We start from the raw sequence: 27,226 nt of genomic DNA on the forward strand, positions 1-27,226 counted from the left end.
CATCACAAAAATGACACTGGCAACCGCTAATTAGCTGGCAAAATAAGAATTTGTCCATTTTTAAAGTGAGCAGTGTTAGTAAATGCCATTGCACACAGCGAGAAGTGATAGCATAATAGATATATATTTTAAGCAAAGCCCTCACATGTGATACTAATTATCTTTTAGCTTAGCAGTCCCTCTTTAAAGTGTAAATGTGCTCCCTCTGGGCTCAAGAAATATTTAATGACACATATCAGTGCATGACTAACAAGCTAGTCCAGAGCAATAATGATTGGTCTATTGTTCAAAATGAAATTAGGACTCCAGAAGCATTTAAAACTGACCAGTGGTTTCCGTAGTAGCCTCACCTCTCAGGGACTGTCTTTTGTACAGATTTGTAAAGTGTATATAGAATAATCTCTTTTTGGCAATTTATTCCTACATTATGAAAGTATGATAGATTATTCAACAAGGTTTAATGTATCTGCTAGATGCAAAATCATCTAAATCACTGTTTGATACATAGTAAGAGAAATGTAAGCTTTCAGTTTTCAAAGAGACTTGCAAAATTTACTTCAATAAAAATTTTAAGGTCCATATTTCCACAGACTCTGGGCAAGGTAATTTTGGGAATCCAATTTTTCTTGGTGATGAATTATAAAAAATAGAGGGTTGGTTATGTATATGCTTAATTTCATATATGTATGTGAATATATAAATATACACACATATCCATATATATATACAAACACACTGAATGCACATAAAAACATAGATAAGATTAAAAGAAATGAGAGCAGCCCCTTCCTAGCACTACCCTACTAAGAGTATGCTAGCACTGTCAGACATTTTTCTGGGGGCTTTATGACTCAGCTGTCGTAATCCAGCAGAGTTTGTACTTTAAATAGAAAGCTTCAGGTGCAAAACATGTATTGTATAAATGAATTCCAAATACATTATTTTAGCAATAGTGCATTAGGTTTTTTGTCATTAAAAGAGAACAAAAAAAACAAAAAAAACAAAAAAAAGAAGGAAGATCAGATGACCAAGAAAACTGAGATTCATAGACCAGCTATTGTGCATGCCAAAATTCCTTTTCAGGCGGAATTTTACTATGCATTCAGTACTATGAGTTCATTGTACAAAATCTGCACGTAGCAAATGATTACAGTACCCTACACTGGACTGTGAATACATGTGAAATGAACACTCAGAATTCAATTAAATCTTAACAGGTTCATTCCCATACTGGCTTAAAATACAAAGAATGGCAGCTCCACTACTTTTCTCAGCTAGTTATCATTTTTCTTTTTCAAAGTATTGCACAACACTTCTTCAACACGGCTATTTAACCCTTACACAATGTCACTCTAAGAAGCACTTTCTTGGCGATGTGAACTGTGACTTACTGTAGATCTAATCCTGCAGCTCACGCAGGGACCTCAATCCTTACTGAAACTAGTCAGAGGCGAGGTGCTCTGAACTTCAGATGTCCTGGCTGTACAGGCTCATTTATGCTCTAGTTAGAATTGCTAACAGATTTCCCACTAACTTTGAAAAGAGCAAAGCCGGACGCTGCACTGGCTCTGTGCTGCAGCCTCACACAGCTTAATGGAACCGATTCACAATTCTCACTACAGAAATTCACTACAGGCAACTTCCTCAGTACCACAAGCAAAGGGAAATCAACCTACAAAAATCATATTAAAGTTGAACCCAGAGAAGAAAACCTTGAAAATTCAATTACAATTTCAACTCCATCCTATGGCTGCGCTTCCTTGCTCCACTACCGCTTTTGTGTTGCGACTCTGTAGTGTATCCTTACATCCTCACCTAGCCACAGCTCCAAGTGACTCAGAGCAGCTGCACTCCATTACCTGACCTGCACCGTGTGAGATGTCTCTCTGCTTTGAAAAGCCTTGCAATACGTACAAGAATACTGAGTGGATGAAGGGTGGCATTTAGTCCTAAGTTTTTAAGGGTAAAATTTTGTCAACAGACAACTGTGCAACCAGCTCCTGTTGGCTGTATGCCAGCTTCTCCCCTCGGGTGCAGATGCACAGCTTCGACTGGCATCAGTCAGAGCTCCCAGCACTCATTGAAAGAAACAAGTTTGGACCTTTTGAGCACTGAGCCCCTTATAATCACTTCGGGGGGTTGTAGATAATACTGTAGAGCAGAGAGAAGAACACGCGATCCCACAGGCCGCTGGTGGATTGAGCACCAACTCCCCAAACCTCCTGAAGATTCTTTTCATTAGTCATAAGCGCATCGCTGTGGATTAGCTGGTGCACGCTAACACCTACACGTGATGCACTGGGCACGGTTTGCAATCAAATGAAGATTATTTCGCTCCAGTATTTATCATGCATGGCTTTAATTTTCAAATTAAAATTTAGATAGGCGCAGCAAACATTAACGAAGGTGGCAAGGACTTTCACAGCTTTTGCCTTTGTATATTTGTATTTTAAAGCCACACTGACTTTCTTTAAAGTTCCAAAGGGTACACTTTGTCAACATTTTCATCTGCTTTCTCAGACTTCCACCTTCCTGCAGCCAAAGGTCTACAGACCTCACTGTTGGATCCTTATGAGCAAATGGTCCCATGGGAATGACGCTATTGCCATATGACTCCATTGTGATTCTTTTTTTCAAGCATGCTCATTCTTCCTAATTTATTTGTGAGAGTCCTGAAATAAGGATCTTAGGGGAGCCACACAAAAAGCCTGGAAGTTGCAGAATGGATAAATACTTGAAAAACAAAGAAATACAGAAGCACTGAAGATTATACAAAGGGAGGAAAGATGTCGATCTCTAAATGGGAAACGAAGATGTCTTAAACCCAGGCAACATCTCTGTGTGAGGAAACACTAAACATCAACCTGCTGAAGATACTTCTGTTAGTTTAGCATTGTGGCATCACAGGCTGAGGAGCCCCCTTTCAACCCAAAAATCTTCGAAGGAGAAATAAAAGCACTAGTCTAGTTCCTCAGATCTGTATCATTTTAAATGAACTGCCATACTTTGTGCTTTACCTGCGGAAATCCAGAAGTGATCTGGTGGAAGCAGGAACCCTCTGATCGTTCCAGCTGAGGAAGTGGAACTGCGTCACTGTGCGGGTCTCGTTCGTCTGAAGGTTCTTCAGGTAGAAGCTCCTCACGAGGAAATCCTCGCACCAGATGTGCTCAGAGACAAGATTTACCTACACCCACAGGAAGGAACAAATGGAGATCAGCAATTTTGGTTGCAAGTCACGTCTTCAGGATTGCAGGTGTAAGATTTCTGGGATGAAGGAACTGCATGAAAATTTTATTTTTATTAGCAAATTGGCCAGTATGGGGAAAAAAAGAAAAAATTGATTTAGCAATCAGTGTAGCTGTCAGGAAGGGGTTAGCTGCCATTGCTATTGAAAAGATAAGAAAAATTTTGACAACTTTAATGCAAAGTGAAATTTCACTAAATTTAATATTTATAACATTATGTGAATACAAAAGATATTTTGTATTGAAAATGTGTTAGACTGGCAGTTGCTTTCTTTTCATAAATGCCCACAAATGCATCACCCAAGCCACTCTCAGAGGTCTTAAAAATCTGAGTTGAATTCACATGAGAAGTGAAAATTCAGTTTCTTTTGCTATGAAGGAAGATAAGCATTAAAAAATGCAGCTTTTTTGCAGAGCTCATCTTTTCAGAAAATGACTTTATTCCCATTTTAGTTTAAATAACAGTATTTCTTCACAAGTTCTCCACATTTCTTCATATTTGGCATTGTGGTATTATTTTCTTCCTCTACACAGCTTGACCACTGGAAAAATCTGACAGTCATTGTCAATGTTGAATTGCAACAAAATTCATGATATGATATTTTGGGCTAGAAATGCAAAGCAGAAAATAGAAATATATATTGTTGTTGTGACTGAGGCAAGAGGTAAAAATAGATAGGATTAATTACTACAGCAATATAGAGGTTTTTCTACAAGGATTTACATATGGCTATCCTAAGGCAAAATTATCTAGTACCAAAAATACTATTTTCCTGTAAAATATAAATACAAATACATGCTTTCAGATGTCAACCAGTTGCAAAAACATTCGAAATGCAAAAATTATTGTCCCTTTTAATATTGCAATATTTCACTCATTATTTACTGTATTTTATTCAGTGGAAACTACCTTGCTGTTAAAGCTGCGCTCCAATTTTTTTGCGAATGTGAAACTACTCGAAGGCACACCAAGTGTATTTCAAAGTCCTCCGCTCGACCTCCAGGTTAGATCGCCTCCAACACCATTCTGCCCCGCATGGAATCAGCCCCTGCACTTACTGTCACGTTTGCAACCAGATATTTTGTGTAGGTACCTCGTAGATGTGGTAGAGGTTTGACCCTTCGTCTGGCCAATAGTGGTAGCACTGTTTGACTCCGTTTTCCACGAGGGGTGTCAGCATGACAATAACGACACAGCCGTTCTCCCAGACCATCTGCAGACAAAGAAAGACACCGTGGCCACATTGTGACTGCCTAATTACTGCGTGACATGTATAATTACTGCACTCAGACACACAATCAAAATTTATTCCATTCACAGAAAATTTATTTCATTTTCATTAGACACTTTTACTCTGCAGCTGCTTTCAAATCCCTGAATAAACTGGCACCATATTTTGCAGGCGTCCATGAAATATTAAAGAATTTCCTGTGATTTCAATTCAGGTCATCCACAAAAACTCTCCTTGCTCCTGGTACCGTGTTCAACCGCTTTTCTGTCAAACTTTTAGATCCACTAAAGGAACACTGAATGGTGCTTGCAGAACACCCATCTATTTAAGATTTGATATTTAACACTGAAGCAGCACAGACTTACTAAAGTCACATGTTCTGAAACCCGTTTGTGTTCTCAACCCCAAGTCTTTTTTCAGTTTGCCAAGTAGCAAAAGCCATTAAAATGCTGCACTGCTGGAACAATCATAAAAGTTGCATCTGAACAACAATAATGAAGAAAAGGCAAGAAAAATTCAAAGCAAATCTGTTTTTCCAGGAACATTTTGGGTGGAAAAATCATCCCTCCAAATGCACATTTGTAAAAGATTCGTTGCAAATGTGCATTAATTTCTTTTTCCTTCTTTCTTTCCTTCCATTTTTGCTATGTTTTCTTTCTTCCTTTTTCCTTTCTTCTTTTTAATTTTCTTTTCCTTTTAATTTTCCTTTCTCTTTCCCTCTTTTCTACTTTATTTTTCTTTCATTATTTATTTTTTTTCTCTCCCCTCCTCCTTTATTTTTTCTAGTTCTGTTTTCCTCTTTTACTTTCCTTTTTTTTTTTTTTCTGGAGGTAGAAGGAAAATCCAACTTGTGCTGCAGACAGTGCACTCACAGAGCACAGGTACAGCAGGAACAGAGGAAAAGAGAGTATCTTCACTGCCAGCATGATCACTTAATAATTTAGACCAGCCACAGAATAGGATACAAGAATCAAGCACATCCTCAACTAAAGGATTTGTGGATGTCTCTCAGAAACAGCAAACAAGCAGAGTTGCTCTGGTCTGGCATATCTCTGTTCCAAACACAGCCCATGGCTGAACAAAAAGGCTCCTATGAATTAATACCAAGCAGCATAATCACTAAAAACTGTTATTATTATGCTGTACATTGATGTTATATTTGCATACAACATTCATTGTCTTTTTGCTAGCATATAAAATTACTAAATGAAGAGTAAACTGCTCTTTTTGTGAAGGGTTATGTTTATTTCACAGAAATATTTATAAGCAACTGTATTGACATGTAAATTTTGTCAACAAAAAAGGCCTTTGTCTAAACTGTGCAAAGATGAGATGATACATTCAATTCAAGGATTATTTTTTTTAATTACATATCAAATAAAAAGGTTTCCCATTCATGGATAATGATGTTGTCTTCTCTTTTAAGAATAGCTTGCATATAGAGAAACAAATAACATTTTTCTTCCCTTTTTTCATTTTGCGACATAATTAAAACAACTTTTAAAACTGGCTTAGAATTATTTAGAGAAATGAATCTAGGGTTTACACAGAATAGAGTTATTTATCATTTTGAAAAGAAGGGGGGTAAAAAAAATACAGTGGAATTTAAAAAGAATCTTTTTTTTTCTTTTAACCCCTTAAAAAGGTTTTTAAAATAAAAATGTCTGTAATTTCCTCATCCTCATGTTAAAACCTCACAATGCCACAAAACCATTTAAACATCCTTTAAAATTATAGACACTTTACAGACAGATGTATATTTATTGTTTTTATCTTTTTTGTACTGCATTTGTTTCAGGCCACAGCTGGAAACCTTCTTTATATGTAAGGAAGATGATACAGATTTCATTCATTCTAATGTAGTTTCACCTTTTTCAGCCAGCAATCAGACTAAGATAAGAATTCAAAACATGCATCTTACTTTAAAACTAGCCCCACTAAATCAGTACTTTCATCACATAACGATTTAATGTGCCTCTAGAAGGTATAGAAGCTCATTGAAGCCATTACGAAAATGAGGAGAAACACAGTTTTTATGAGTGTAATAAAAATACAATGATCTAGACCATAAACTAATCATCGAGCACTCTGCTTGTGCCACCCAAGTGTAACATTATAAAAGCCCACTCATTTAGAGAGGAATCCTTACAGTTTGGCAACCCTGTTCATTGGTTCAAAGACAGAGCATTTCATTAGAGAGGGGCTGTCTGCATCTCTGAAGATTTCATTAAGCATAAATCCAAATGAAAGTTAATTTAAACAAACAATTTCAAAGTTACTCTGGGGTATAATATTTCTTTTAGGTCATTGTGTGAAAAGTAGAAGTCAAATCTACTAAATCAAGAAGGCAATACAATCTAGTGCCTTCATTCCTGTTACAAGCAAATGTCCCTGAATCTCCTGTGTGTACCATTGAGATGGGATTTTCACTAAGGCTCACAGCCTGTGACTGGAGGACTACAGCATTTTCTTTGTTTCCTTGCTAACTTAAATATTGGAACATCAGGCTGGTATCTGTATTTCATTCTAAATAACGCAGAAGCAGGATGAGTCAAAGGCAGTTCACAGAGTTTTACGCTGTCATCTGTTCACCTCCCCATCTTTAAGCAGTTGATGGGACTTTCAGAATCTGCATCTCCCAGCACTTCACACTTGGCTGTGTTCAGTGTCCAGACATGTCCACAAACTAGAAAGTGGCCCCAAGAATGTGTCTTGGTAAAGAAAGAACAAGTAGCCCAGATTTGGTCTGCACAATTGCAGCACAGCCTCTGGAGAAGCGCCTGTGGTTACCAAAGAGACTTTTCAGCTGGACTTGGAGGAAAAAGTGCAGTTCCAAATATGAAGTAATTCACATATTTCTGAACTTTGTATGCTTGCACAATGTGATAGAAGAATAAAGAGAACAGAAGCTTTTCTTTTTACGTAGAGCCCAGCAAAATTAAGCCTTAGACTCTAAGTGCCTACAAAAACTAAATATATTTCTATATATACATTATATAATATACACATGTATATATTTGCAATATATAAAACTAAACTTATTTAAATCACTTAGCACAGGCAGGTTCCTGTTTGTAATTTATGGTAATACTGTCAGTAGAAGAAGAAATGTTGAATGGAGTGCTGTGAATGGGAACGATAAAGCCCGAGTTCCGTACAGGAGCTCACTGCAGAGCCTGCAGTGTATTCTTTGCTGAAAAGGGAGGACACTGCACAGTTTTATGTGACATGTCCACCTTCAGCCTGTAGGCCTAGAGAGTAACATAGTAATGATCTTTAATGAGGTTCTGCTATATGTATCATTCTAAGAACACTCCTTGGACAAGAAAAACACCATCCTATTCCATTTTCTGCAAATTAAAGGCTGAATCCCACAACCCAAAGATGAGCAGAGCATTCAAGATCCTCAGAATTTCCTGTTGATGAAATCCACCAAGTGTAGAGACCTCATGCTGTGGTTATCCAGCACTGCCAGCCCCATACAAAGGGCTTCCACATTGGGATGAATTATATTTAGTAAGAATTACTTGAAAAGGAGCACGGAATTGGTTTTTCATGTAATGAGAAAAACAAAGTCACAAATAGCAGAATCAGTGTTACAACACTGCCATAAATCTGATAAAACATCACTTTTTGATAGCTTATACTTTAAAATGTCCTTGTTTACTAGCTTGTAAATAAAATGGTTAATATGAACCCCCTTTTTTTTCCAGACACTTCATCAATTTGAAGCTTCTTTTTATAATAAATGATTCTCCCCAAACTTCTTTTTTCAGTCATTTTTGTCATTTTAGTGATGGGGAAATGATAAGATATGAGCTTTGCCCAGACACTCTTCATTTAATGGAGACTAGTGGAGAAGTTTCTAAAATGCAATGACTTAAAAGTAGAAAATAGATGGGATAATAATTTAAATCCAGCCAGTTCACTAAATATAACATGCTAATCACACCACCTGCTTTCTGGGAGAGACCTCCAGCAAACTACAGAATTTACCTTTTCAGTCTTTTAGGCTTGCCATACAATTGGTATAATTGGTAAATGCAAGGACTTGGAAAAGCAGATGAACCACCAAACAGAACCCAAATAATTTCTAATGATCAAAACTCAACATGAATAAACACAAGTCCTAAAGAAACAACAAAGCAAGGCAATAACCCTTGTTGCATCAGATAACATTAATCCCATTACATATTGTGAAAATAATTAACTCAGCTGCGACATCACAAGCTTTAAAAAAAATGGGGATCTTTTAACTGAAGAAAAAAAATTGGGTTAAATTTAGATTTTTGTTATCAACTAGAACTTCACAACGTATGCCAGTCAAAAAGTCATACAAACTGTTTTTGCGAAATATTTGTTTGTAAATGACATAATTTTAATATGAAATGAGTCAAATCTGGCAAGGTCAGAATTGTCATTTGCAAGATCATAACTGTGCCTGACAGTTAAGGAAATCTGTAGGTTGGAAGATGAATGGTCAACAATCTGTACCTAATTTAAAAAGTATCTGACTGCAGATGGAAAAATGTTTTCAGAGAGGACCATATATAAATACACTGTATACATGTATAAATACATTGTATTTATATATGATATTATGTCCCCTGCTGTTGCAGCAACACTTGTTTGGAAGTCAGTGGGAAAGGCAAACTCAAGATGACTGTATGTGTTGCAATAATTTCTGCTTTCTCAGAAAGACATAAACTGCTCTTATTCTTCTCAGTAGACTCCTAACTCAAGCCTTATTATTAAATAATTTAAATATGAGCTCTGTTTAGAGTTGCACTGCTGACAAAGCCACATTAAGGAGCAAAAGTCCACCAAAATCATCAGAAATTAGCTTTTCCTTTAGTATTGAAAATGTGGAAACTAAACAATAAAGGGATACAAATTTTAAGGGACCATTTCTAACTACCTTCTCCAACCAGAACCATAATTAGAAGCGAGCGTGGTAAAAGCAGACTCCTTCAACTGAACGCTTATGGAATTACTAATGCTATATTTATTTCTCATGGCTTGACAAGTTACTAGAACTCTAGGGGCTACTGTTCTGTGCCTATGTCTCCCTTGCTGTTTTTCCTTTATTAAATTAAAATATGCATATTTTACACATTGAATTGCTTTCTGTTGGTTTTCATCTGCTCTTCTTTCTGAAGGTGAGAACTGATTAGACATGCAGGAAGTCCCATTCCAGGCAAAGAAAATAAAACTTGGGAATCAAAACTGCTTGAAAGCACCGTGTCTGCACAGAACGAAATGCAGAAGAATAATTTAGTCTGTAAATTAATTTCAGCACTCACAAAACGTGCTGAACTGGGAGTACAGAAACCAGCAATTAGAACTGAGGAGGGTTTGGTACAGTTGTTCCTACTCAGCCCATGGGCTTGGAACACTGATTTTGCTGGAAGACTCATTCAGCTATGGGGACATGGTCTCCTGCTATGTGATTTGCCCTTGGAGACTACTGATGACTAATCCTTTTTACAGAGGAAACAATCAACTGACAGTATTTTGTATTTCTTTTGTTGAATTCCAAAACGGGAAGAGAGAAGCAAGTGTTGCTGATTAGACATGCAAAGATTTATCACGTCCTCAAGACTGCGACTCAGGAATCAGTTCTTAATATGCTGTTGTGATCTGGGAGAAAACCAATAGTCAGTTTTTTGGACTGATGCTGATAATTTACTCCTGAACAGGGAGAAAAGTAGAAATAGTTTTAGATTAAGAAAGGCAGGGCTGAGGCAGCGAAAAGGAAATGGCAGTTGAACTCCCTGGCTCATATTAGGGCAATGGACTTTACTCTTGGGACACCTTCTGCACTTTACATTTAACAGTCTTGCAATAAAATACAAAAACAATCAAGGGAACAGAGATGAGGTTTCCCCAGTCACTATAGCGACAACAATGCAAACCTCCACTCCAGTGTGGTCTCTTTTTGTTTGTCAGCAAGAGATGTGCAGCTCTAACAAGGAGGGTGAAGAGCATTTCCAGTTTCAAGATTATTTCATGTACTGACAAATAATGGCGGAAAGATGGGGTAAGGAAAAGCATGGGTTTGATTCAGAACATGTAGGATGATGAAGGTTTTCCTTGATTCCTAGAGGAGCATCCTAACCACAAAGGGGCAGCACTTGAAGTCTGCCTTCCTGCTCCTGTGTCTGACTCGGTGCTGTTCATGAGTGGTGTCTGCTCAGTCATCCTTGCCAAACTGGAGCCCTTCAGGGACTCAGGCATTGGGGGATCTATTTAGCCTGAGATACAGATCTATCTAGTCAAAACCCATGGAATTTTCTGGTCTAAACTACAAGTATAGACTACATTTAATTTACTCTCATGACTTACTGTTATAGGTGCTCTGTACTTTACTCAGCATTTGCAAAATGAGGAAAATCATATTTCTCTACTCCTTCTGTAGAACTTCTGTAATGTTCAGATAATGATTAATTATGTTTGTCATGGAGGGAGGACGTCACAGGAACACAACAAATGCTTATAAAAATATATATACCACATATGAGTTCATTTTCTAAGGCAACTAAAGCATGGCAGGAAGTGCTTGTTCCCTCCCCCTATTTCACTTAATGTGGTAAAATAAAAAAATGCGAAAATGCACTTCCCTCCAAAAAGAAGGAGGGAAAAGAAGGACAAACGTGGGTAGATTTATGAAAGAAAGACATGATATGGGGTATTTTCCAGAGAGAGAAATTAAGGCTTCCTACAGAAATCTCCATTTGGGGATGACGAACCTTAGCAGACATGCAATTTATAAAACCAGCATAATTAAGAACAATTTTTCAGTGCAAGGACAGTTGGTTCTAAGTATCCTAACTCTTAGAAACAGCTTCTTGCATATTATCATCCCTTGCTTCTTAGAATACTTTGCAAGTTAAGACATGTACTTCATGTCAAATATTTCATGGAATTATAACCCAGTGCATACTGAAAATAATAAAATTTTATGCCTCCAGAATTATTCACAACATGGAACTCCTGCTGTGAAAACTTGTTATAGATCAGAAATGTTCTACATCCTCTTTCTTTTGAATTATGTTCAAAGAGATGTTGAATTTTAATAGCGCTATGTGAAAGAGCTGAGTGAAATCTCACTGAAGCTGCTGGACAAAATCATCACCTTTCATTCAAGATAAATGTAAGAAACAAGCAAACTCTTTTATGAAGCCTGATAACCGAAATTACAGAAGTTATCATCAAAAACAAGAGAAACATGAAGCATATGGACCCATGAGTTTCTCTAGAAACTGATATGCTTAATGCAGAGAGAGAGCATTAATCAAGGCAAGATGATTAATTCCGATAAGCAGCATAAATGTGTAAAAGGAATAAAGAAACCACGAGCACAGCTCAACAAACTAGCATTGTGATCCTGGTAGAAGAAAAGCTGAAAGAGAGGTTGGGGGTAAAACACTGGGTGAATGAGGTCTGGAAAAAAGAAGTTATTGACTGTTATTTGATTCTGTCTTTGTTCAAGGAAATAAAACTCTGTTCTTTCTTTGTAAATAAAATGGAACTCTATCAAAGCAAAACCCTGTCCCAAGGATGAATTTTCTTTCCAGCTGAGAAGAAAACAACACAGAGACCTGACAAACTGTTTAAGCACTCAAGTAAAAAGGGATTAATACCATGTGAGGACAGTCATCCAGTTTTTGAGAAAGGGAATCTTGAGGTGGAATTCCCACTGATCAAAAATAGAATCAATGAAGGATGTATTTCTCAGAAATAGTAATTGGTAAAAAGAGATGAAAACAAGACAAGATAAAATTAAAAGAAGACTTAAATCAGCTGGAGGCTTTTCAAAATTAATTAAAGTAGTGGCTGGAAAATTTCCAGAGTTGTCCAAGAGATGACAAGCAGGCAGAGATGAAATCTCTGCTTGAGCTGCCAACACAGAGCATCCAGATAGATTAGGAAGCCCTGTGGAAAAACAGATCAATGAGATGACTGACATCACAACTCCTGCAGGCTAGAAAGTTTTCAAAGAAATAGGTAAGCCAGGAAAGTTGGAACTAACTTGACACTTGCTGGCTTAGAGAAGCTATGCCAAGAATCTAAGGAGCTGGAGAAGTAAACTGGAGGGACACAGATAACCATGGAGATCTTTTGCCATTTGAAAAGCCAGTGTGAGACTATTGCCTTTTTTATTATTATTTTTCTTACCACATATACAAATTTCAACACCATTTGCAAATGACCAATATCCAGGCATTTGGACCATCTCCAACCCAAACATTGTGCCTTCGAAAGACAAAAGACAAACTTCCATCAAGCTGGTCTCTCAGGTCAACATGGAAACCAAATGAACAGGAAGTTGTACAGAAAATTCTGAGACTAATGGCCAACTCTAGTGGCTCAAGTTAGGTGGTACTGGAGAATGATACCTGCTCCTCTCCATCCTACCCAAAAGGCCTAATCTTCCAAGAAGTGGTCTCTAGTGAGATCAATGGAACTGGTGCCTCTTCAGTTCCATAGTGGTACTATGCTTGGACCTGCTCACCTGAACTAAGAATGCTAAACTATGTGTGCCTGGACCAAGCATCATCAATGTTGTATGAAAAAGCTCTGCCTAGAAAGCAAAGGCACTGAGCTAACTATGATCTTGGTTTGGATGTGGGCAACTCGAATACAGTAAATGGGAATTTGATCGCTGAGTGTCTAACAGTACTTGCACTAAAATACTGGGCACGGGATCAACATAACAGGTTTTAGAGGGGCCTGCCAGTAAAACTAGAAAAAAAAAAGATTACCTAAAACTAAATTATCTGTTTGGTAAAACCTACAAAGTATTGTGACATTCCACAAATCCATTCATAGTGGGCCAGACTGCTTGCTACTGTAGATGTAGTCACTGATTGGTGGGAGAATATAATGAAAGTTAAGAGAAAGCAGGTTTAGAAACTATATCTGGAATGTGAGCATGAAGTGTAGACAGTCAGGACAGATCAGAAACAGTTTGGATTTCATTGTGGGTATCAGCTGTGTTGTAAATGCCAAGAAAGTTGCCTTACACTTTCAAGTAAAACAAATGCTCTGTAGACAAGAATTTTCTAAAAGTCAGCTTGAAATGTCTACAGGAGGGGAAGCAATAACAACAGGTTCTTGCTGGGGCAGCCTTTCAGCCAAGACACGATGAAGTGGCTGATGTCCACTGTGTACCTTGGCTCTCGGGAATTTTAGCAGCTAAATCTCTGCAAAAATAAGAAGAAATACATCCAGTAAATATTGCCATGGAATGTGATGCCAAGCTCCAAGGGTTTCTGTTGGACTTGCTAAAGCATGACATTGTGCATTTAGACAAGGAACAGCAGAATAGTCCCAGATCTTTCTGGAGTCAAGTCACTCTTCTCACTATCAGCTAGAAAACCGCTTCACTGAGCATGAAAAAGGGAAAACAGCAACACAACTCTGCAACAGCTGGCATTAAGTGGAGGAGGGAGAGGGAGGAGAACCACTGAGAAGATGTATCAGGAATGAATAACTGAATCTTTAAACAATCCCTGGTGGCAGCATCATGGAAGCACCATAAACTATAGAAAACTGTATCCAAGTAAATATCAATGGATTGTGCCCTGACAGGAGTGAAGACTCTTTTCCATAGCAAATTCAGGTTTCCTATTCTTTACATTAAAATAGGCACTATTAGTTGAAAAATAGAACTGAACTTTTCTCCTGCAACTGGACATAAACTGCAATATCTTCAAGCCATGGCTTTTGACTTGTACACTGGATCTCCTTCATGTCAGTGGTTGTGGATGCAGTGTTCGGTGAGGAGCTCATCTCTCTGGGCCTGTTTATTACATCTGGTTGATACCCTGGGCTGTGTAAAAGGCTTGGGACAGGAACTGGCACATTGAAATGTGATCTGTAGGAAGTTTAAGATAAGTGGGTATTGGACCAATCTGGCATAGGCAGATTGTTATGTTGAAGTGACAGACATCATCAAAATAAATGTCAGGAAACACCTTTTCTATGGAACCTAACAGAAGAAATAGTAAAAGAGCATCACATCAAAAATGGACACAGCCACCCCCGAACTGAAGCTGAACCATGGCTACCAAATGGTTTCTGAGGAGATGTTTATGGCAAATCTGTTGGGGAGCTGGAGTGAACTTTCACTGATGGATTACTGGGAAGAGAACCAGCAAAAAGAGCAGAAAATAGCAAAATAGCACACAAAATAGCATGAGGAAAGGAAGCAGAGAAAGAGATCTTTTGAGTATGAGGTTGGAATGGAGAAGATTGGATCACAGAACAAAGAAACAACATTTCAGTTGTAGTCTTTGTGACCATGCAGGCAGGTTGCCTAACTGTTCAAACTGGTGGGGGGGAAGAACAAAAGATATCCTTCATACTATGCTTGTATGATTAATTCTGATTTCTGCAATGCTTATACAAAGTGGGCTTTTTAAATGCCTCATTTAAAAATGAGAACATATATTTTTCAACATGTAAAGGGGCATTTACAGGTCAAAGTACACAAAATGTAGATATACTAATATGCAAAAATAAACAATTAAAAACCTAGGCCCTAGGAATCATAAAATGTCATTAAAGAATAGCTAATAAACTATTTTACTTTCCATGTGTAACTTGTGTAACTTAACAAATACATCCTCAAGCATCATGCCTCTTATAAAGAATCCACGTGCCAAGCAAAAAAGATCAGTCTTCTCAATTCTAGCTAACTACCAAATAGGGAAGACAAAAATCACAAGTTACTTGCAAATTTAATCCAGACCAAAAGCTCACTTGACTTCAAGCAGAAAGCATTTGCTCTGCCCTTCTAGAAACCAGTCCCAAAATATCTTGGACTGAGCAGTTCAATATCCACACACCCAAAATTCAATGATTTTTTCAAAAATGTCCTGATTTCTCATCAGAAAAAGTAGGAAATCGTGACATAGGGATCACTTAATGCTTTCTAATGATAGGTCAGGTGATGCAGATGAAGAGATTATTTCAACTGATGCAAGCTCTTAAAATACAATGACACTTCTGAAATTGTCACAGAGACGTTTTCTATCTTCAGAACAAAAACTTCTAAATTCATAATGCAAAACAAAAAATAAAAACATATGTTCATGTTGATAATAAGCCCCAGCTGGCCTCCTCCCCAGACAGCTTCTGTAAACTTTCAGACACACTTCTGTACTTCCAAAGGAGTATCTAACACATATATCCATCACACCATCAGACACATCTACCCTGGCAACATGTGTAGGTCCAAATCTGAGAGCTGCACCAGCACTAAAACACCTGTATGCCACGTAAACTCCGAATTGTGCATCAATAACTACTCCATTTAGCCCCAATACTGCAAAAAATTCTGCCCCTACTTAAATTCATGAAGCTGGGTCCTGACTGCCTATGGTAGGGAAAAGGTAAGGATTTAAGCATACTGGGGAACTGCGACATGTGAGGAATAGGTTTCAATGGGAAAATTCATGGCACTCAATGTTCGGTCCTTTCTGATCTGGAGAGTGACAATGAATTGTGGCTACACTCTTCAGAAGGTCAGGCCCTCTGAAAATCACTGAATCCTTGGCAGTAATTTAATTACAGAGACCTGGCACTAAAATATGAATACTTTGGCCTGAGGTTTTCAGTCTAGTTTTCAGATCAACTATTCCTTAGCAGGGCTTGTCTTATATATAAATGGCTTGAATATCCATGTACTAGATTTTAAAAAGATGTTTGAATTGAGGTTATTCCACCTATAATGACTCAAGCACAACATATTTTTATACAAATTACATTCCAAGAAGCACAGGAAAACTTGTGACATAAATTCAGTTTTCAAAGAGATGTTTAACTTACCTGCCAGAAGTCAGCAACAGTAGCAGGGAGAGGGCCCTGGGTGGCAATATATGCAGGGTTTCGGGGGTCATGGTCCATCTGGAATAAGGAGGAAGAACAGAGACTGGATTTATTTAAAGGAAATCCCTTGCAATGTTAGAAAGTATGTGAGGGCAGAACAAGGGATTCCTAAAAGACTATCGTGTCCCTCCATCCTCTACTGGCAAGCAAAGTATTTTATTTCTGTTTGTATGCTCAGAGGAGAAGTCTTCCCCCAAAAGACTGATGACATCAGATGAATATCAGCACACATGATGAGCAGAGTCCCATGTCCTCAACATGCAGAGTAAGATCATTTATGGTGGCTGACAAAGGCATTTATTTGAGATCAGTACTCGTGGTTTCATAGCAACCCAGGAGCCATTTGAAACATTTTTCTACACTGAATGTTAAGAATGCTCCACACAGCTAAATATGTTCTCCATTTCCACCATGCCAGTCAAGGGCACATATAACTAAAAAACGGCAAAAATGGAGAACAAATTCAGTTTCTGGCTTTTTCTGGTTAGCTGATTTATCTAAATGCATGGATTTGGCCTCAATGGAGGAAGTTCTGCTTAAAGACCTTAATTATTACGTTTAATTCAAGGAGCAGAAAATTCACTGAGCAGAAGAAATAAAGAATCTAAGAAACAAAGCCACCAGGAGTAAATAGGATTAGTGTGTTACAATGAATGTTTTCGAACTGATGGGTGGTTTTCTTGGTTCTAAATCTTAGGACCCATCCTGCTGAAAAAGAAGATCTGCTGATAGGATTAAAAAACAAACAAACTCATTCTAACCCTGAACTGGGCAAGACAAAACTTTGAACATAAAGAAAAGAGACCCATTTCAGCTCTGAGATGTGTGGGTGTGACTCAGTGACACTGAAGTCGGTGAGAGTTAACTTATACCCATGTAGCTGAAGGCAGAATTTGTCTCAATACACAGTTCTGTTCTATAAGTAAGGATCTGAATAAGAATGAATGTGAGTCACATTTGCATTAACAGGCATCTCCTGAATTTATTCATAGCCTATCAAAATTTTCAGTGATGGTACATGTCAGCGTAAAAGAAGGCACCTCATAATTATGTGCAACATAAAAGAGGGAAGAACCATAAAAGAACAGATGTAAGTTATTCTAACAGGACAACAATATGATGAATGTTGCAAAAAGGAAGAGATCACTTTTATGTTTCTAATTTTCTGATGTATAATTAAGCTGGACTTAATATTAAAATTCTCCATGACAAAACAACATAGGTAAAAAGTCACTGAATCCATTTAGACTAAAAGCTTGCTTCTGATTCACCACCCATTGTTAGAAAAAACCTTGACCAGGATGTCTATAATACCATCATTTTATTCCAAGTTTCATTGGGATGCTTCTCTTATCAGCAAATAAATCTTCCCAACAAGCAATTGCTCACAACGAATTTCAACCTTGCTTTCTTTGCCTTTTGACAAAAGCAATTCTGATAGCAGAACATTTACTGCTGTAGGTATTTTGAGATCAGGGAAAAGTAGCTTTATTCAGAAATCAGTATGAACAAAAAAACCCTTAGGAAACATTTCAGAAGGGGCAACTTTTTTTGTTTGCTTTTGGGTTTGTTTTTGTTTTGTAAGAATTGAGACACTGAACTAAACACAGCTGAAAACAACAGCAAATGTGATCAAGCAAAGTCAAGCTTAAAAATGGGGGACTTTGTATTCTGTATTACACTTGAAATGATTTGTTGTTGTTTTGTTTTGAATCCCAAAGATCTACAGGATTTAAACTTGCAGTGAAACCTTAGAAAAACTGATCTACAACAAGGAGGATGTGCTACTCCCAGTGGAAATTGTTGTGGGCTGCATCCACTTGAAAATGATGTCACTTCTCCAAGAGGCAAGAGCTTGGCTTGGAGATGTAACCAACAATAAATATATCAAACTTTAGAAAAATAGTAATTTATTTCAAAATCTTCTAAAATTAACTTTTTTTTTTAATGTAGATGTGCCAGAAAACAAAGGCAGAAGAAATCAAAGATGATGCAAATAGTGCTGTCATGGAGGAAATACTTCTCAACATTCAGCTGATAAATCAGGAATAGGCCAATCTTGGCATTTCAGCATTAATCAACCTCTGTCACAAAGGTGCTGTTGGAACGTGGCAAACATTACAATAAGCACAGACTAGTGAAGTATATCAGCAGATTAACAATAATTCAAAAGACAATTACAATTATTACATTCCAAGCACATTGTGTTGAACAAAAAACAATTATGAGCAGAAACTCTTCTTGCTCGGAGCAAATAGAAAATGGCAGAAAATGCTATCACACTATTAAATGATCTTTAACTGAACAAAAATAAGAGCAAAGTTTAAACTAATTAAATGAAATTCCTGGTTTCATCAATTTTGTATTACACGCACTGTTTAAAAGACTACGTATTTCAAGAAAAGTGTGAAAAATCCCTAGTCTGGCCACATTCAATTTAATGTGAGTAGGTGGTGGCAAGGGACAGTTCTTGAATGTTTTTGCTATATTTTTTTTTATTCTCTCAAGGTCATCAAGAACACCAAGGGCATCTTAATCTATCAAAGTTAACAGAAGTTTGAATAAAAAAATAAAGTCAGTAATGGGCTTTAAACTAACTAATCAAGGATCAAGTAAAAGGCCTTTTTTTTAATGTCAGTAGTCATTATCGTCTTTCAAGGATTTCAGATTCCTCACTTCATGAAAATAAAATAGAAAATGTGTTCTCCAGAGAAGAATGGAGAACTCCAGACCCCATACAATCAAGTATTAAAACAAAAATTGATTGTTTGCTAACATTTTACAACAGAACAACCTTCAGAAATCACCCTAATAGTAATTGTTCAAAAAGAACAGGATTTTTCCCTCTATTTCCCCATCAAAGCACCAAGTTCACAAGGCTTACATCAGAATGGAATCGAATAGCCATTGTTGGAAAGAAAAAGCTGCAATTATTACAACTGTTCTACTGTGGTAGAATTCTCATTTTCTGCTGCAGTACAGCAAAGGCAAGTCTGGTGATAATGTTTCAATCTATTTTTCCATGATTTTATATTAGGGATCAAGGATTACTATAACTGGCCCTGCAATTGATTGTGCTGATTTCTGTCACTACCAGTATCAAAAGCAAATGAAAAGATAAAGGACGAGCACTGAGATTTCTTGTTGGAAAAGAAAAAGTAGAAAAAACTTTAATGGCACAACTTGTGTTTTCCTACAGGGCTTTGTAGGATATGTTGACTTACAGTACCTTAGAGTAGGAAAATATATGAAGAACATTATCATAACTGGTTGCATCTTGTTAATATCAGACAAGGATTCCACCTTTGCTTTACTACAGAATAAAAGCTACACTGTTGGTTTTTCCTTCAAGAGTTCTATTATCCAGCTGCCTTATTCTAAGACTTTGCAAGGATTCCCTGAAGAATGCTGAATTTTGTTGAGTTTTTAGATAGAGATTGTGCTGCTGCACGATTTCACTGATAATGCTGACAAAATACAGAAAAATCAATACGTTGTGGGAGCAAATCCTTGACAGTGGTACATGTAGATTCTTGTTAAGCAGTCTTGTAAAACTGCAAACTGAAGTAAAAGTGTCAATAGGCATCAATGACCATTTTGAAATATCATGTAAAGGATAACAGTGATTCATTCTTTCCTTTTACCTTCCCTCTCAGCTTGTCAGATCTTTACTTTCCACTTAGAAAGATGCTGGGTGAGATGTGGTCTCAGTCACACCATATTTACCTTCATCTAAATCCTCTGAGTCCATCTGAAATATTCCTGAATGATGAGATCAGAATGAAATCCAGTGTAGAACAAATGTGACAGAAAGGAAGTTGAAATCTGATTAATGCCTTGAAAAAGTTGTATGGATGCAAGCTTCTGTGTGGTTTCCAGACTTAATGTGTCTACAACACCAACAAAATCTACTTCCATGTATGTATTTATTACACAAAGTATAGACAGTCTCTAAAAGAAGAAAAAGTGTATTTGTTTTTGCAAAAGAAAGCATATCCAGCAAATGCAGATGAACTTTGTAATCACATTCATCTAAGCATTAAAATTAAAAAGGTAGACTAGTACTCATCTTCATGTTTGAATTAAAATTTAAAACAATTTTTTAAATCTTTCCTTTCAAGCCCCTAATGGAATGAAAGAAGCAAATCTGGTTGCCTATGCCATTATGAATTTCAGAGTCTATTCTTGGTGATGAAATTTGTATGCTGTATTTGAACAAACTGTCATGCTAATGACATTCCTCAGTCTGGTGTCTTCAATAATAAGCAAACTGAGTTTTAAAATGTAGTTGATGGGATTTTTTCTCTCTCAGACACCCTATGAGGAAAAACAGAATTTCCCATTTACTTTCATGACCTCTGATTTAAAAGCAAAGATTGCACATTATTTACTACTGGATGATTTTCCTGAAATTTAATGAGGACTAAGTACAAATATGACAGAAGTAATTATCACAGTTTTATTCTGCACAGTCAGAGTCTCCTTGTGCTGTAATTGCAAGCCTTTCATTCAGCTGCCGATACCAGAGTTATTATCATAGTACTTTATGTTATTTCAGAGAGGAGGGGAACAGATTTCTACCTCACTTTTACCGTGCAAATTTATCCTAAGGACTCATTTAGCCTGGCCTCATGCTACAGCAAAATTAAAGACAAATGGGAAGAACTTGGACTAAATCTTTCCTGATTCTCTTCACCCATTCCCAGTTGCAGTGAAGCCATCAATGTAACCCCAGTTTTCACATCATATTGTGAAGTATTGAGGTGTTGAGGGGGAGAAGCATTATTTAAAAGGAAGAAACATGTGGGCAGGTGGCCAGCTCATTGTCTAGCACGGGGATTTTTTTATGGTGTGCTGCTGCACTCATTTAGGCTTCAGTGAAGGTTGAGTGAGCCCCAGCTGGAGACTGGACCACTGACCCAGAAGCTGGAGATACCCAGCGACATGTACAGGACTGGCAGCCTCCCTCTCCGAAGCTCAAATATAATTACTTCATTTTATACTCTTCCTGCACCAGACAGCTCCCACACACAGGGAGGAAAAAGCTTCTTCCAGTCAGTTCATCCCATACTGATCCTGTGCTATCAATGCTCATCTCACAACAGTGCTCACTCCTCACCCAGGCACTGCAAGGAGAAAATGCACCAGGAGCATCACTGTATTGACAGGATAATTACTGAGGTTATTTAAGTTGAAACAGTCTGAAGGAAAGAAACGGTAGGATTTTTGCAAGAGTGAGTGAATATCAGTTGTACTGATATTCCACATCTACTGTGTGCTTACAAAGACACTGACTAAATGTGTGCCTGCTACCCGAAAAGATCTCGGGTAAAAAGCAGTAGAAATAGCACATATGTCCAACTCTGTATAACCACAGTAAATATTGCAGAATCAAATGCCCAATACAATATTGCAGTAGGCATTTGAAGTGGGGAGAACAGAGACTGGATATCTCTGCCACTCCTATATTCTACCTCATTACACAAAAACTACACCAGATTAACTAATATGTTTACGCTAATCTGAGGATATTTAATTTGGTTTGAATTTCAACAGTTTGCAGGGAATCTTTCCAGACCATGGGCTTGCAAAGCAGGGATTTCCTCCTATCAACCTCCCACTGCATCACTTTCAGGGAACACTTTGATCTATTGCTTTCAAAATATCAAAATGATTACTGGCTTAGTGGAACAAACTCATGTAACTAAATAGAGCATCTCTTTCCTTGGAATAGCAGGTCTACACAAATGTCAGCTGTGGCACTTCTCTCCTCACTGTAGGGTCTCTCTCCTACCATGAAGAAGAGGAACTTGAAGACTTTTCTAGGCAGTTTTTCTTGGCTATGAAATTTACTGGGCACTTGTCCCAATCTAATGCAACACTTGTGAACCCACTTATTTCTGGGCATAGAAGTATTTCTGTAAGAGATATAAAGACAACCATAAGAATTTTTGCTTCATCAGTGTGACTTGTATTGAACAAAACCCTTGAGTCTGGGAAAACTACAAAGATAAATACCTTCTAACCCTGCAGAAGGACCCTTATTAAGAGCTAGATGGAAAGGGAAGATTGCAACCCTTTGTAAAAAAAAAAGAGTTAAAGCTGAGGAAGCAGAGACCCTCTGCTTACATTAGCTGTGGGCATCCTGATAAAGCAAACCTCTTCCCAGTTCTGTCAATGGGATAGCTTAGTCCTGTTTCTTCACTTCCAACACTACTTAATCTAATACTTTTCTCTTCCGTGTAATTAAAGAAACAGTTACACTATAATCCAGAACTACAATTGCAACAGATATATACACACATGCAAGATTTTATGCTTTCTCCAGCCAAATTTGTGTACTAAAACTAGTTAAGCTGCATCTACACAGACTTTTGGGCAGGTTGCAGAAGCCCAGTTTTTCAGTAAAAACCCAGCATTTGTACTGCTGTCAACACTGAACCTGGCTTAGCACTGTCTACAGATGCTGTAGTTCCACTTTGATACCATGTCGTTGCCATGTGAATTACAACCAAGCTCTCACAAGAATACAATATCTCACTTCCAGTTATCACTTCCCACTCCTGTCCTTCCCACAAAAACTCTCAGTTTCTACTATCAGATGAAGGCTTGACCAAACATAACTCACCAGATGGGTCCTGAAGACAAAAACAGAGCACTGAAGCCCTGGAGCTGGACCCCTGGGTATGATTTTACAAGCAGGCTACATATTCCTTGGAACACCAACTTACTGTGATCCCCTGATCCCGGTGCCAGATAGAGCTTGGTCTAGTCAGAGACATACCTAAAAGCAGTCTAAAAACTCTAATCTGTGCCTATCTACCCTTGTCCTCTGAAATGGAAACTGGCAATGCCTTAACATGCAGGTGCTTTGGTTTCCCCTCTACCCTAAGCCAAAGACAAAAATATCCCAAAGGTGTTTTTTGGCTTCTGTGTGTTTTTTAACTCCTTGAATAAAGTGCTTTTATGTGTTGAAGGAAATGAAGCTTTTGAACTCTGCTGAAACAAAGATCAGGGAACAGTTTCTATGTAGCTGTGGGGTTTTTTTAAGAAAAAGAAGTATTGTCAACAACATTGGAAGGAAGCAGCCTGTAATTTCATGCTGTTGCAAATTGTCAGCTGCCTTGCCCACACAAAGTCATTTAACTGGGGGAGTGATACTCCCCAGAAAAATGAGCCAGTAATGGCCTATACAGCCCACTGCAGTGAGATCTAATTCTCCATCCTAAGTTCTTTCTCACAGTTGCCCTATAATAACTTTTTAGTGCCTAATTAATGTGAATAAAAACCATGAGAAAAAGTGACTGCAATACCAGCAGTCCCACGGAGGTCAAGGACACAGTGTTTTTTTCCCCCCTTCACGTGGATATCCTGACACTTCCATTGAGATGCTAGGACAGGGCAATGCTTCAGGCATTACCATACCTATTTGGTGTCTACAGAGACCTTTTCTCCCTATCACCTTTCATGGAGAAGAAAGGATTCACATTCAGCTCACATAGTCATGGGAAATGGCAGCTGGAGTACCTGGACACAAAAATTGGACTAACCTACTTTGCAGTTGGAATGAATTCACAGGGGCTAGGGGAACCTGTTGTTGCTTCCAAAACAGCAAGCTCAGAAAAGAACCAGGAGAGCTACAGCACCACCAGACTGTGCATCACTAGGTCAACAGAGGAAGAAAGGCAATGGGAAATGTCACTTCCTAATGCAGAAGAAGCTCAGAAGTCTGTGGAGCTCAGCTCTCCATGCCTACAGATACCATTCCTCCTACTGTAGCTAGCAGGACAATGCAAAAAAGAACAAACTATTTTTACCCCTCAGAGAATGAAAAGCTCCACTAAAGTAAAGCATTGAATTTTATGATCTCTAAATTAATATCTAATATCAAGTACAGAAAAACTGACAGTATTACAAGGTAGAATGAGGGTTATCTAGTGACTGTTTCTTAGTACATAAACTTCAACGGTATTACATGCACATATATTTCTCTTCAATTTGAAAGGACAGGCTGAAACACCGGTGTTGTGAGGTGCTCACAACCTGAGATTAGCAGTGAGGTGCCCACAGTGAGCCTATTTTGACAATAAGGAATGACAAGGATCAACTATCTGGAATACTTCTCATAGGTTACCGTACTTACAATTGGACTGGCATTGATGTAATCTGAATTGTCGTGGCTACTTTCACCTTTCAGACATATCCTGGAATGGTCATCTGCAAAGGAGAAAATAAGAGAAGAAAGTTTCTATACCAGTATTCTACCCATTTTAAGTTATTATTAAATTAATGTGCTTTTCAAGACAGGTAAATATCAGAAAGGATATGTCCTTCTGACTCCCAACCTAGCCATAGGGTGGATACAGACACAGAATCATAGCCTGACCCAGGAATGAAGCAATGGGATACTCCAGAGGCTCAGTGTCAGAAATTCTGTCTTCATGAGATGCACTGTGATGTGCTGCAACCTCTCAAGGAAAAAGGAGAACCTCTTCTGTTTAAGGAGTTTAAGATTTAAACTAGTCAAATCACTAAAACCCCCCAGTAATACAGCAAATATTCTTGTGCTTGCAGGGTCATGAAGAGGGAAGCTGATGGGACTTTGTCCACCTGACTTCTCTATAAAATGAACAACAGGAACATGGAAATATAGCTGAGAGCTGGACACTAAGTTAATCTGTCCTCGTCAAAGACCAGTGCTGTGTGGTGTTCCACTAGTGACATGGGGAGACAATATGACTTGGAGATGATCATGGGAGAGAAAAAATGCCAACAATTTCACTTAAAGTACAACTGGAGCACACATAGACATCTTACACTGCTGTTACTGTAGCTAGTTCAGACACCAGTAAAGAAAACAGCAGTTCTGGACATAGGAGACATACTTACTTTGTTTGCCCATCATCAAGATTATTTTATCACTTTTTAACTTGTAATTTTACTGGTGCTAGCTCAATTATATTTATTGGTACACCCCAAAACTCTAGCCTTTTTAAAAATAATTATTTCTACATCAGAACACATACAATGGATGGGTTTTATTAGTCTATACTAAGGCAGTGACAATGCAGATGTCTGCATCTCTTCCAGTCATCCAGACTCAATTTCTATTATGAGAAATGTTTCGATGTGATGAATCATTTAATCCTGATTTAGCTGTCGCAAAAAGGCCAAATTGTGCTCAAGAAATGCATTTTCTTTCCACTGACTAAAGAAAGAAAGCCCAGATCACACTCAGATAATTTATGTGAGAGATGTCTTAAGTCCACATACGAATCTCAAACAACTTGTACTTGATATATAACCAGCACAATTTATACTTCTCAGGAAACCTACCCTGCACAGTATATGGTGGAAAGAGGATGGGAGCTGTCCCTTCTGTGGCCCTCTACAGCTGAATACGGATACTAATGTTTTGAGGGGATCAAGGATCTTTCCACTCATTTTTCAAATAGACAAAATAAGAGTACCTTGTCTAGTGGGTTGTGACACCACCCAACACCAGGATTCCAAGTTGGCTGTTAAGTACCAATCATTATTTTAATAATGAGGAATAAAAAATGAATTATCAAACATTGTAAGTACCACACACGAAGGTAGAAACAGAGAGTTTGAGCTCTGCTTTGATTTATTCAATGGTAATGCCATGGCAGTTCAATACATGAGCAAGACAAAGGGATGCTTGCAAGAGTCTTGTTTATAGTCACTCAATCTCACCCAACAGTGTTAACAATCTTCCTCTGGAATAAGATTAATGATGAACAAGTCACATCAAATAACTGAAGAGATATTCTTTACTATTCACATAAAATTACTTTCCCTGCTAATGTTTCAACACAATAGGAGGAGGAAGAGGACAAGAAAGGGAAGATGTTCATGAACATTATTCATTTCCACCTCACTTTGACAACAGTGCACTAAAAAATCCAAAACATAAATACGAACTTTTGACACCTGAGATCTTGGGCTACCCAATATTTTTATAGGAGGCTTTGCAATGAGCATTGCCACAGAGTGCTTGAAGAATTGCAACTCTGAAACCTTCTGGCTTTGCAGAAGGTACACAGGTTACATGCAGTAAATGTGGTCTCTCACACACCTTAAGCTAAGCAAGCACTCAGGATAAGCCCTGTTCATTGAACAGCAAAAGTGTTTGAACTAATCACCAAAGGAAATGTGTGAAATGTTTTCAAATGGATAAAGGAGAAAGAGCAGACAGTGATTCATCAGTATTTAGCAAACAGATGTCAGGGTGACTCTCCAATAAGAATAAAGTGTGAGATCAGTAACTTCAGGATCTTTTTTTTTAAAACATAGTGTTTTATCCAGACTCTCTGATTTAGTGTGCCATGTCATTATCTTGCTGTCTTGGAGAGTTTATCAGGGGGTGAGACATGTTAAGGCTTTGGTAGTGAAAAGGTGGTGAGCCTTTGTATTTGCACTTAGAAAAAAGAAGTGTGCAAAAAAGGTCGTACGTGTTTTTCTGCATACATCAGGAGTTTGCACCCATGTGTGCTTCAGTTGCAGCATCAAACATTCATATTGACAATGAACAGATTGAGCTTGTCTATGCCTGTTATCACCTCAAAGCTTCTAGGAACTAGCATAATAGCTCTTCAGAAACAGGCAGGGGAAGAAGAAAAGAAAAAAAAAAACCAACAGAATACCATGGACACCAGATTGTTATGTTAACAATGAGCAACTATGGGGAAAATGCTGAATCTACAGCATTTTTTTTTTTTGGCAAACTGCATATTGATTATGTGAGAAGCAGGAAATAAAAGTAAGGAAGGTATGTCAGAAAAGAAAGATACATAAGATCAATCTAACAAACAAGAAAGAAAGATGAATGAA

General features: G+C 37.8%; 1 protein-coding gene across 2 annotated transcripts in view; it reads right to left on the bottom strand.

The window, feature by feature from the left end:
• Nucleotides 1-27,226, bottom strand: part of PTPRN2 (protein tyrosine phosphatase receptor type N2) — a 653,490-nt gene that overhangs the window by 30,150 nt on the left and 596,114 nt on the right. For both annotated transcript variants that reach the window (XM_048327270.1, XM_048327179.1), the window contains 4 exons: nucleotides 24,516-24,589; nucleotides 16,313-16,390; nucleotides 4,340-4,459; nucleotides 3,018-3,184 (listed from right to left, as the gene is read on the bottom strand). In XM_048327270.1, the coding sequence (XP_048183227.1) occupies nucleotides 3,018-3,184; nucleotides 4,340-4,459; nucleotides 16,313-16,390; nucleotides 24,516-24,589 (439 nt within the window). The remainder of the gene's footprint in view (nucleotides 1-3,017; nucleotides 3,185-4,339; nucleotides 4,460-16,312; nucleotides 16,391-24,515; nucleotides 24,590-27,226) is intronic.

The sequence above is a fragment of the Corvus hawaiiensis genome, chromosome 1 (assembly GCF_020740725.1).
Source record: "Corvus hawaiiensis isolate bCorHaw1 chromosome 1, bCorHaw1.pri.cur, whole genome shotgun sequence".
Taxonomy (NCBI): Eukaryota; Metazoa; Chordata; class Aves; order Passeriformes; family Corvidae; genus Corvus; species Corvus hawaiiensis.